At 42.0% G+C, this 12059-nt stretch overlaps 1 protein-coding gene and 1 non-coding gene across 12 annotated transcripts in view; one reads left to right on the top strand and one right to left on the bottom strand.

Annotated features, from left to right (window-relative positions):
* LOC124183452 (diacylglycerol kinase eta) overlaps positions 1–12059 on the bottom strand; it is a 34579-nt gene that overhangs the window by 9463 nt on the left and 13057 nt on the right. For 6 of the 11 annotated variants that reach the window (XM_046571956.1, XM_046571955.1, XM_046571950.1 and 3 more), the window contains 19 exons: positions 8745–8952; positions 8515–8651; positions 8324–8415; positions 8064–8194; positions 7811–7979; positions 6944–7046; positions 6605–6607; positions 5921–6243; positions 5522–5845; positions 5251–5405; positions 4921–5167; positions 3529–3932; positions 2858–3183; positions 2226–2562; positions 1927–2157; positions 1255–1357; positions 883–1152; positions 490–784; positions 9–323 (listed from right to left, as the gene is read on the bottom strand). In XM_046571956.1, the coding sequence (XP_046427912.1) occupies positions 9–323; positions 490–784; positions 883–1152; positions 1255–1357; positions 1927–2157; positions 2226–2562; positions 2858–3183; positions 3529–3932; positions 4921–5167; positions 5251–5405; positions 5522–5845; positions 5921–6243; positions 6605–6607; positions 6944–7046; positions 7811–7979; positions 8064–8194; positions 8324–8415; positions 8515–8651; positions 8745–8952 (4173 nt within the window). Of the gene's footprint in view, positions 1–8; positions 324–489; positions 785–882; positions 1153–1254; positions 1358–1926; positions 2158–2225; positions 2563–2857; positions 3184–3528; positions 3933–4920; positions 5168–5250; positions 5406–5521; positions 5846–5920; positions 6244–6604; positions 6608–6943; positions 7047–7810; positions 7980–8063; positions 8195–8323; positions 8416–8514; positions 8652–8744; positions 8953–9305; positions 9545–9567; positions 9682–12059 lie in introns of those variants that run through there. The other 5 variants (XM_046571958.1, XM_046571961.1, XM_046571953.1 and 2 more) reach the window with 5 other exon arrangements.
* Trnat-cgu lies at positions 11317–11388 on the top strand. Its single transcript has one exon. It is a non-coding gene; the product is annotated as a tRNA-Thr (tRNA).

Raw genomic sequence — 12059 nt, 5'->3', positions numbered from 1 at the left:
ATACAGACCCCTTGGATAATCTTTCCGCCAGGATGAACGTTTTCCAAACTGAGCGCCGTCCTTGCCGCTACTTGATACAAGTCCGGCTCGAGACTGGGATGCGAGATGATGAGGAGCTTGACCCACTTGACAAGGGTCGTCACTGTCTCAATAAACGACAGCAGCACGCCCATTTCCTCCTCGTTTAGGTTCGACGGCTTGGCGTCCACCTGCGACGACGGAGTTTGTGAACCGCCCGACAAAGTCGACGTCGACTGCGATGTCGATGTCGAGGTTGAGCTTCGCTGCTTCTCCTCCCAGGTTCGCAAAGACGTTTCTAGTGCCTGAAAGAAGAGGATCAAAATTCCAGTTGAAATGATAAGAAGGGTGGAAAATATTGAATCAAATTTAGTCACAGCTAGTATGAATTCTGAGCATGGAGGCTCAATCGGCTTGTTTTTTACATCCAAAAGATGGGGGATTTAGGCAACTTTATTCGTTGAGTCTCACTCTGTTTCTGTACAGCATTTGCATCCGATTTTTGTGTATTATCCTGATCATTCCCGGTGGCTGAATCCAGGCCTCGCCGTCGACTTGAATCGGCACTCCTTCCTCGCCGAGTATGTTTATCTGAACTGTCTGACACTGCGCTATCCTGTGATGTTGTAGATTGATCAGACGTGAGGCAGCCATTTGTACGGATCCGAAGACAGCGACGACCTCGAGTATCCTGTCATCAAAGGACGGTGCCAGGAAAAGATCACCCTCCTTGGTACCACCCCAGAAATTCGTCCCTCCCATAAAACTGTGCGAAAAAGAGTTGTTTTTTGGCGTCGTTGTTGTTTAAAAATAATGTCGAAAACGAGGAAATAGGTGTTTCGATAAAACGGCAAAAACAACTACCTCGGTATGTTTAGAACTACGATGCCTTGCAGCGAGGGAAGTGGTATTCTCTGCCCGTCGCATTCGAGCTGCACACGCTGCTCGAGATTCTTGTAAGTCTTCTGCAGCCACTGTTTAGATCCGAGAACGCCATACCACATGTAGTTCTTTGCGCGAGATCTACACTTCTCGGGATGTTCCTCACGCTTGTGGTGAAAGTCTAGACTTATTTTAGCGTCTATACCAATGCCGAAGTAGTTGTTCATCACACAGCGCTCATAGTAGCCTTCCCTGTGTTTTTTTTAGAACCGTTTTATGGTCAATTTTGCTGCATAAAAATTGCATCAACGAGAGTTTTAACACAATAAATCAAATTTCAACAAAATTTCTTACAGCAAAGTCTCGTCCGGATCCATGAGAGGGGAAACAGCGGCGCAAAGTGCGTCTGCATTGGCGAGAAGCGCTTGGCTGATCAGTCCGGCACCTCTGCTGACATCTGGAAGTATCAGAAGATCATTTTCATGTTAGAATTGGTCGATTAGGACCTATACGAAAAGGTCATTCGCTGGAGGAAGTCATATATTCAACGATTGAAAATCGAATTGATAATTAAAAGAAATTGGACGATTAAAATGTTCTTAGAAATAATAGGAAATCAATTGAGCCAAAAACTGTAATTATTGGGAATCGTTGCAAATCACTTGAAAACATGATTGATTTCTAGTTTACAAAATATTTCCCATTAATTTTATATAATGTCCCAAAGTTCTAGGTAATTTTCAGGGATTCGTTGTGATTCTATCCCATCCATAAAATACTGAACATAGCCTAGAACGCTTGGAAATCATTAGAAATTAATGGAAATCACGTGATAAGCCAAAAATCAAACAATAGAGATCATTCCAAATCAATGATATTGAATTATTTGTCTATTTACTTATGTACCAGAGAAGAACTTTACAAATACTTAGCAACCATTAAAAAAAGGAGATGTGCATTACGCATTAGCACAATTGGAAAAAGTCGATTTATTTCCAAGCTAATAGAACCTCAACACGTACTTACTCGGCCACATCGGTAGCTGAACCAGGGGATTTATGATCGGTAGTTTTTTGGAGTCCTCGCTGCTTTTGTCGACGGACTTGGCACGCTCGTGTCTTAGACTGAGACTGGAACCGCCGAACCTGGCAGCGTTTGCGGCCAGTGAAACGACTTCTGAGGCCTTGAGGAGACTCCCACTGCTTATGCGCCTCGTCGCCTGCGGCGAGCATCCAAGGCCTGGCAGTTCGACACTCACTAAGAAACAGAAAACACTGTGACACATCGAATTTTCGGAAGTTTTTCTAAAGCGATCGGCAACTTACGTTTTTCCATGCTGCCTCCACTATAGCGTCGATATCGAGGGTCGATTTTGCACGAGGCGTTGAGTTCCTGGTGATGATCTATCGACATTGATGGACTCGGCGGGTCGACAATCACACTAATAACAGGCGGGAACGAGGACGGCGATTTTTCGCTAATCGGTGTCGCGTCGGAGGCGACGGTGAAACAGCAGACAGGGCTCAGCAGATCCGCGATTCTGTCCTCCTCAGGGTTTTTCAACCCTGTTGTCAGTTCTATCGGGTTGTTTTCGTTCCCTGTGGCGTACGCATCCTCAGTCAGATCGGTAGAAGAAGCCGCTATCTGGAGTTTGAACATTACCTGGAACAAGTGGTTCTCATTGCTTATCTCGATGCAGTTTTAGCTAATAAAACATCATCGAATGAAACAGTTTCTTTCATGAATGTTTTATTCGAATAACTCGAGAACTGTTGAATTGATCGAATAAAAAATTCAATCAGTTTTAGTTTCGAGATGATTGTATTAACTTCCCTTGTTTTCTTTGTTTGTTTCTAAAATAGTGCAGCAAAAGTTAAAATATATAAGAACAAAATGTATAATGATAGGATTGCAAATGCTGAAGAGAGTGTCAATTTGCCTCATAAAATCTTTCTACCTCTTTGTCGACTTTTCTCACGTTCCGTGTCGGTTTCTTGAAGGATCGCCTGGCAATGTCATTGCCCTCGACGAACTGCGCGAGACTACAGAACTTCTGTGGTTTCTCGGGCTGCTCGGACTTGAGACAGTCTCTGACCGAGTCGTACTTCTCTCCAATCATCGCGCTGATAAGATCCTGTCCGAGGGAGCTGAGATCGTCGATGATGCTCTCTGAGTTCTGCCCGTCGCTGTGACAGGTGTCGGAGTTGTCAGGCGAGTCGATATGCCCCATCTCCGGACTGTCCGAATGTTTCGTTGTGTCGAGAATGTCGCTGTCTATGTGTCCTGAAAAGCGTGACTTGAGGTTATCCACGCGGAATCATCGCCTATTGGGAACGAAGTTGGGAGCGTGGCATACGAGCAATATGGCACCAAGAACCGGACTTTTAGTGCATTATTTTAGGTCAATGATGCGGGAACGAAAGTGCAGGAAACTCGATGCAAGCTGTGAGACTTAATTTTTTGCGTGCAGAATTCATACAACACAAAAAAAACGGAGAATAAAGAGTTTTAAAACTAAATATGACTCGGTTCGTGTGAGGCATTTTTTCCCCACCAGATGTCACAGCGCCGCAGTTTCATTCCCAATGGGTGAGAGGAAAGTCGGTAATCGCGAGATTTTACACGCACCGATTTCGCTCTCGCTGTTCTTAACAGTCAGGTTCCTTGAGTCCATTGTCGTCGAGCTATCCAGCACCATACTGTCTGAACTGACAATGCTGTTGCTGCAGCTGAAGCTACTTCTCGACCCGTCGACTTTCCCCTCGCGATCGAATTTCCTGAGATTGACACCTTCATCGGGCGATGCATTTCTCGAGTTCGGTGAGTCTGTGTCCGGCGATATCATCGTGTCCTGTATCGTCGTGTCGTCCGATGGCGAACTCGTATCGAGCGTTGTGCTTGTGACCGTCACTTGGATGTCGGACGGGGTCTCAGGCTGTCCAACTTCGTCCCCATTGGATCCACGCTCTGCATCGTTTGTTTGCAGATTCATCGCTGTTACGTCTATACTCGGCACTTCGAAGCTGAACACGCTGAACAGGAAAAGATAACATGGTTGAAATTCGATTAAACAGCTTATTGAGTCGAGAGTTATTACTTTTTCGGAAATTTTAATCCAAAATGAATCACACTTGATTATTCAGCAAATTTAATTTCATATTATTTCAGAAGCTACTTTGAATTTCCTTAAAACGACGAAAATGCACCTACATGGAAGGTCCTTCTGTGTATCGTATACAGCCACCGAAATGAATTTTTTATTAACACTTGCAGTAAAAATTTTCAAGCACGTATGAAATCTGTCAAACTTTCTATTACAGGAGTAACAAAAAACAGGGTCCGATACACTCCCGAAAGATGGCAATGCCAAACTCGTGCGAATGCGCGACACTCGCTCTTCGGCTCGTGCTGAGCCTTTTCACTTAGTGTTCAGACTTTGCTACTTTTGCGTGTTAGTATCGAAATATACTATTATCCAACTCCTTAGAATATTTAATTCATAACTCTTTTATTAAAAAATTTCTAATTATAGGCCGAAAATAAATATAGTGTTCATACGAAATTTTTCGTTAAATTGACACACAATAAACTATTCGAACAATTCAGTAAAGTATCATTTCCGAGCAATATAGTTTTCTCGAAAGAAGGGCAACATTAATTTGAGTATTCATTCCGATTATATACAACATTTATGGTAACAATTAGTATTTGGTAAAAAAGCTATCGAAAGGTTTTTTCTCTCTAATGAATGATTTGTATTACATAATACGAGCATGTAAATTTTTCTTTTTTGTCATATTTGCATTATCTTTGTTATATTCGTTGCGAACGCTTCACCCATATATTTTATTAATAATTTGTTATATTACTGTATGGGCATTTCCCGTTGAAAAAGAAATAGATAAATAAATTTCAATTGAAATAAGCAAAGCTCGTAATCGATTGGACTGGATGAATTTGAGCAACGCATATTCAAATCTATTGTTTCACTATTTGATGCAATGTTTTTCAGTCACATACCCCTGAGGTAAGTTTGAGCTGTTTCTCCTGCTGTCAGCAAAGCCGTCCGGCGCAGGCAATGTAAGCATTTCCTCGGCCTGAGAGTCCCGTCTCAGATCTGGCATCGGGCTGAGCGAGATGAGATTGGGCGTTGGGCTCGCGCAGGGAGAGGGTTCAGTGCTGCTGGCAGAGTCGATGGTTGGCATGACACTGAGAAGCTCGACGTTGTTCGGTCGAAGTCCAGGAATATCGAGGTGGTCTCGTTTCTCTGCAAATTTTACCCTTGTTTACTTCCAGTCTTTTCAAATGTTACAGCCATTCTTTGTTCGAGAAAATATCAAGCTGCGTTACCTCGTTTTTCATCTACTGCTGACGTGTCATCGTACGTTATCGTTATGTTAGGGGTTTTGCTTGCCAGATGGTCCGATGACGAACTGTTCTGCTCGTCTACGACAAGCTCCGTATGCTCGACCAACCGTCTTACAGCTCGCTTCAGGCTGTTCGCTCTGAAAGTTAGGCAAAAGAGGCTTCGTAATTTGTTGCGTGGAGTTTTTCAACAATGCATCGGATTTCAAACTGGCCGAAATTGATGTTCTTGCAAAATAGCCATTATGCCACTTACCTGGACGTGACGGTCTCTCGCTCGATGAACCGTCTCCGCTTCCTGATCCTTTTCAAATTGGTGATATCTTTTTCAGGCTTCTCCAAAGCTCCTTTCTCCTGGCCGTCAACAGGCAGTGGGCTCTGCAATGTCAGAGTCACCTGGGACGCAGCGTCATCTTCGTTGTTATCAGAAAAGTAACTTTCCTCCTTGTCTAACGTCTGCAGCAGGAGATCGAGTTTCTGCTGGAGTACGTTGCACTTCTCGCCCAGCTGCTGGTCTCCTGTGTTCTGACTGGCCTCCGATATTCGCACCACGAAATCCTTCACCGTTTCGCACAGAACCCTGCATATTGAAATTACAAGCAGAATTAGCAACTGCCAAACCAACGACGAAGAAGATCCAATCTCTTCCTCTCACTTTGCGCTTGATAAAACGACGTTGTCCTGATCAGACTGAAGGATGTTCGTTATGTGGGTGATGACACTGTCTTCGTACTGCTGGGCGATGGTCGTGTTCAGTGCCAGGTCCGTCGGACTCGGCGACATCTTTGGCCCCGGCAACGAGATGCTTCGCTCAAAAGTCATTATACTCCAACGATCGAGCATCTTGGTACTTGCTTTTTCGTACTTCTCCAGCAGCTGGGGTAGGTGTGTATCATCGTCGCATGACGCCCCCCAGCCCAGCACTCGCGCCAAATCGTTGCCGGTGCCCAAAGGGAGAACGCCAACCTGACATTGTTTCTGCACGAAAAAATTAACCGATGATTAGCGGATTTCGTAGGAAAGAGGAAAAAGGTGCACAGTACAGTTAAAAAAACGAACAGATAGTTTACGTCCATGATTTGATTGTTTTCTATAATTTTTCTGCAATTTTTCACTCCGCCTTTGTGAAAAAGTCGTCAGATCAACAAAGAAACATCTCTATCGAAGTGTGTCGAAGCATTCGCATGCTATGTTAAGAAGTGTCTAGTTGAAAACAATCTCAAAGAGAATTAGAGTACACGTAAAAGGGTTTCTGGATCGATTGTAAAGATTCTAAAGCTGGACACACATTGCTTCATATTAAAAGCTGCAAGGTAATTAGGCGTTTACTACTACTCACCGGCTAAAAATAAATTTAGCTAACGTTAGCGCAACCAAAGATGAATAAAGCTCAGGCTTCTGTAATACCTGAAATAAAATAATAGAAGAGACACACCATGCATTGAGAATCTTGCGGTGATAAGTTAGGGTAAGGGCAGATGACTAATAGAGGTCCTTGTGATCAAATTGATGCAAGGTAAAGTTCGTCATCTTAAGAAACAATAAAATGGGAAATGGTATGGTGGTAAATAGCAGAGTTGAAGTGAAAAGAAAAGAAAAAATGCAAACTGCTAGAAAACGGGTGCAAAAATACTGTAAGAAACGAATGCCAATGGGGTATCGGAGGACTGTTACTCACGTGCATCCCTAAGCGATCAATTTCGGATAGAACCCAACCCACCGAACCATCGCCGCTGCAGACGAGGATTCGGAATGGATCGAAGTGTCGAAAGAGCCTCAGCCTGTGCGAACAAACGTTATAATAATAATATTTATAATGATAATGATACTTGTTGCCACATCAGTAAATTTACAATTAATTTATATGGAGAAATCATATTTTGTCTTCTACAGAGGTGGACATACTTCCGCTTGTGCCCAGGCATGGCATAAATAAACTATATACAGTCCGCTCTTGTAATAAGGCCACTCTAAATAAGGCCGTTTCCCCTAATTTTCGCTCAAACGCAACCTCCACTACGGGCTCACCTCGGGTTTCATAATCGTCTATTTCAGCCTCAATAAAATAGTGTATAATTCTCTGCGTAAATTCAATTTATTGTCAGTATATTTCGAGAAAACTTTAAAGTGTTTTTATTTTGTGTCGGATATTTCATACAAACGCATGCCAATCAATTGAAAATTTATGCCATCCAATTAAAAATGCATACTTACTGAATCTAAATACACATGAATATATACGATTGTCACATATTACCCAGCGGCCTTATTACAAGAGCGGACTGTATAAAGGTTTAATACTGTATAAATATAACTAGATATCAATATATCATTTATATCACGAGGAGTGCTAGAACTCAGATAAGGACTACATTAATCCTATACTCGGATTGGTATGTGATTTGCCTATTGACATAAGAGCGAGAATCAGTAAAGCAATAAGAAAATTAATAAAATAAATAAAATAAATAATTCTCAACTATTTTTCTTCTGCCTAGACAGGATGATAAAAGTCCCTGCTAAGAATTGATCGTTGACTGCTTACCCAAGTCCAGGTCCACCATTGATGAGATCAAAGACTTGCGCCGGGTTGAGCAGCTGCTTGAACCTCCGGAGAAACTTCACTCCCTGATTGTCACCGGATTTACTGTTCACAAAAACGAGGAGCGGACTGCAGCCCGTTGGTCTCACCGCCTCCCAAGCTTCGTCGCTTCCTGCAAGACGTTTGGACGTTTTAAAAATTTGATGATGAAAGAAAAATTTGATAAGTGACTGAATAAGAGGATAAACATGTCTACCAATGCTGTGCAGTGACGTCGGCGGCACGACACTGACTTTGGCAGGCCCCAGCGGACATCGTATAGAAATGGCGGGTCGACAGGCAGTGTGGACCGTCGCTCTGCACCAGAGACATCGCCAGTCTTGAAGCCTATGTGAAAAGCCAAACGGAAATTCGAAAGATCAGGAATCAGACTAGATACAAGGATCTGTTTCAATAAATAAATAAATATGCAGGTTATGAACTGATAAAAGCATTGCTCAGGCTAGTTTTGCATACCTGAGAACTGAGCCACAGGTCTTATCGCACACAAAACACTTCGACGAAACAGGTAGGTTTCCCTCCATCCACTGATGAGGCATTGTGATATTCTATGGAAAAAAGAAATAACAACAGGGAATATTCATATGTATTTATGACCAGTAAATCTACTCGACTGAAGCGAGTAAAACAAGACAATATATTATTACCCCATCCTCATCCTCGATAATATCTTTTCCGATGGAAGCGAGTGTCGTCCATTTGCAGTTGTTGATCGCTTTTGCGGCGCATCTCTTGTGCACCTTGCACTTACACACTTCGCAGCTGAGACCGTGTGACGTGACGCCTGAAGCAATCTCAATGTCAAGAATGGAACGGAAGGTTTGCAGTTACAAGGTGCACCGATTTCGATTTCACAGAAGAATAACGAGCGATTTACCGTAGAGTGCATCTCTGCAGACGTTGCAGTACGTCGGTCTTGCGTGACTGGTTGCGTACCAATGGTGATTCCCTCCCAGCAATTCGGCAGGACCCGGCTCACCGCTCTGCGATCTGCCCTCGCCGGCTGCTCGCAGAGCGCTCAACCACTCCTCCATCTCTCGTCTGCTCTCGCCACAGAGAACCAAGGATCTGAACGGTGTGATCACCTGGAATCGATCAGTTATAATTCTGAATTATACTTTTGTGGCGAGTGTTAATAGGTTCTTGCAATATTTGAATGTTTATCTCGGGAGAAACTTGAGAATAAGTACAATTTCTTTACTCTGTCAATAACGATTAGATCTTTGGACGATAGGAAAAAGGAAAAACAGTTGGTCCATCAATTCAAGGAACTCTTTCCCCATCCTTCTTTACAAGCAAAGTTTTTGGAATCGTTTACAACCTGGGGTTCCAGTTTTAGGTCAATTTACAAATGTTTATATTACTTCTTCACATGTTTTTTATTCTTTTTCTAAATATCTTTGTTCTTAAAAGACACCATCAAAGGAAATGAACAAACCTGCCAAAAGGCAATGTAGAGCACGCGGCACATCAGGGTGACAAAAACATTGAGATTCATTTTACATGGAATGTCTTGCAAGCGACGTGAAAGAATGAAAAAAGGTTTAAGGACTGTGCAACAATAATTATGAGTATAGTATTGAAAGAGAGGGGAAATGATAGCGGTTAGTAAGAAGAACTCAATTATGATAGAAGTAAGAATAAAAACAGTAACAATAGTGGGCAGGTATATTCAAGGTAAGATATCTGAGGATAATAACAACGGCCTCTCTTCTCCCTGTGCCCCCTTTGTTGTCGCTGTAGCTTTCCTTCTCTCTCTCTCTCTCTCTGTCTCTAGTTATTGCTCCCACTCTAATCATTATTTTTCATTACAGTAAATAAAAATCAGATTGTCTGATAAAAAATTGCCCCCCCCTTGGCTTGCGTAGGCGGCGGTATAATTATGGCAACATCCGCGCCACCCGCATGCATACAATAATTATCACACGCATGTGTTACCTAAACTGAGAAGTGCATAACCTGACAAATGCTTACATGGTTAAGTTGGGTCGGTTGGGTTTAGGACTATTAACCCCAAATTAATCCCTTGACTTACGATTCAAGTTCCGACCGCGCGGGTCCATAATCAACAGCAACATCGGTCACACGTGTAAATACCACGGCTCCTCACACGGAGTATATATTAGTACATGTTATACTCTGTGTACTACATATCGTAGGCGAAGGGCAGGTTAAGATTGCGTTGGATTTTAAGATTACTTGGGTTTGAATCCGGTCTAGGCTCAGATGGTATTTAGGATTAGATCGAGGTTAATTTTGCTAGTCGTTTGGGTACAAGTTCAACTATGGGCGCATCACGCTAAAGCGTTGGGTTAAAGCTTAGGTTAAGTCACGCTGTAATATCGTTCGGACGCACGCGTGTTTCGACGTGCAGATATGTAAATCAGGCACACCGATCCGCGTTTGTTTCTATGTATTGTGTACCTTAAATCGTGATCGCGTGCGTTGCTGTTTCGGAAGCGGCATTTAGTCAGTCTGAAGATAGATCATACGTGTAGATCACTGAGTGTAGATGTGAGAATTAATTGTGGGCAGGCTTTTGTTTTTCGTGACTTTTATTTTCGCAGGTTCTCATTTGTTTTTTGTTTTTCTTTTTTAAATTTTCTTCTTTTTCTACGACGAGACATTCGGTTCTCCTAAATCAATCGATCGATTCATTTACATGGCTTAAATGCCTGTATTTCACGAGAATTTTGTTACATACATGGAACAACAGAGATCTTTTTCATCAAGCCAGCGGCTACAGGCAACATGGACCGATTAGATGTAACTAGGTAACGTCGTCGATCGCAACGAGGTGGAAGAACGACACGGGCTGCAGACGGGGTGTCGAAATTCAACGATCTTTTATGCATACTGACTAACATGTCTTTTTTTACATTTCTAATTATTATATTGGATTGCCGCCTCTTTTTCTGCTAGCTGTCCTAGTTTTCATCGCGCATGATCCACCGGCCCGTGAAAAATTCAAACACGAAGACGCATCGCTTTGTGAAATATCAATCGATAAGTAGACGAAGTTGTTGATATCTCGTGTCGATAATTTTGAAAACCAAAGTTACCGGAGTGGACTATGCGAAGTGTCGGTAATAGTGGAATCAGAAATTTACGACGCAATCATTGTTATGTATCGGTAATCATGGAACTAGTAGTTCGACTCATCGACATATCGATACACGAGGAATTAATTTTGAATTCAAATTAAGTAGCCCGATAAAAAATTGAAAAAATTTTGAAAATTGACGAATACTACGATCATCGTCGTTTTAGACTGTCAGTTGTCAGCAAATTCCGTAATATACGGTACAATAATGACTCTGTCGAAGCGCGAACGTCACTTTTATATTTTATAAAATCAAAACATGAAAAAAAAATCATACAGATGACCAAGTCGCCTCGGAATCATCGTGAGATTAAATTGTGACGACAAACGACGCCAACCACGTGAAGCCTCTTTAGCTCAGTGGTAGAGCACTGGTCTCGTAAACCAGGGGTCGTGAGTTCAAACCTCACAGGAGGCATTCTATTTTCGATTCCAATAACGTTACTTATCGCGGCTAAAACCACGTGGGCAGCTTTTTTTCTTTCGGTATTCTCATCTTTTAACAAAAACTTTGTTGATATATCATTCAGTTGCTTTGATTCGGTAGATACTTTTGAATATGTTGCAGTTAGCGATCGGTGCGAGTCGAAACAAAGTTCCAATATAGGTAGTAAAGATTACACAAACAATTAACAGGGTGAAAATAATTTAGATTTTTCTCTGTAATAAATGAAAAAAAGTATAGCGAAATATAATTACGCGACAGTCTGCGGAACCCGAATCAGGGCGTGTATCAACGATAAACCGACGCATGCTCTCTTCTCTACGTGTATACATAAAGATCATAGGTATATACTTCCATCCAATCCTAGTTTAAAACTGATAAGTACGATTATCGGGTAGTTACATGTTATTATAACTAAGTTTTTTTCTTTTAAATATTGAATTAATTTTTTTCTGCCTTCATTTCGTTGCCTTCCGCGTCATCGCCGCTTGTGTACACAAAAAGGACGTTTTTTTCATTAAAACAATCGATCCCTTGTTTTATCGCGTCGTTATACTATATTTTTCACCTCGTATCATTAATATATTTGCAAGTCTTGTCGTTTCAGAGATATACCTATAGGTACATGTGATTTTTTTTATCCC

Source organism: Neodiprion fabricii, chromosome 5 (assembly GCF_021155785.1).
Source record: "Neodiprion fabricii isolate iyNeoFabr1 chromosome 5, iyNeoFabr1.1, whole genome shotgun sequence".
Classification (NCBI taxonomy): domain Eukaryota; kingdom Metazoa; phylum Arthropoda; class Insecta; order Hymenoptera; family Diprionidae; genus Neodiprion; species Neodiprion fabricii.
The sequence above is the reverse complement of the archived record's forward strand: the minus strand, read 5'-3'. Positions and strand labels throughout refer to the sequence as shown.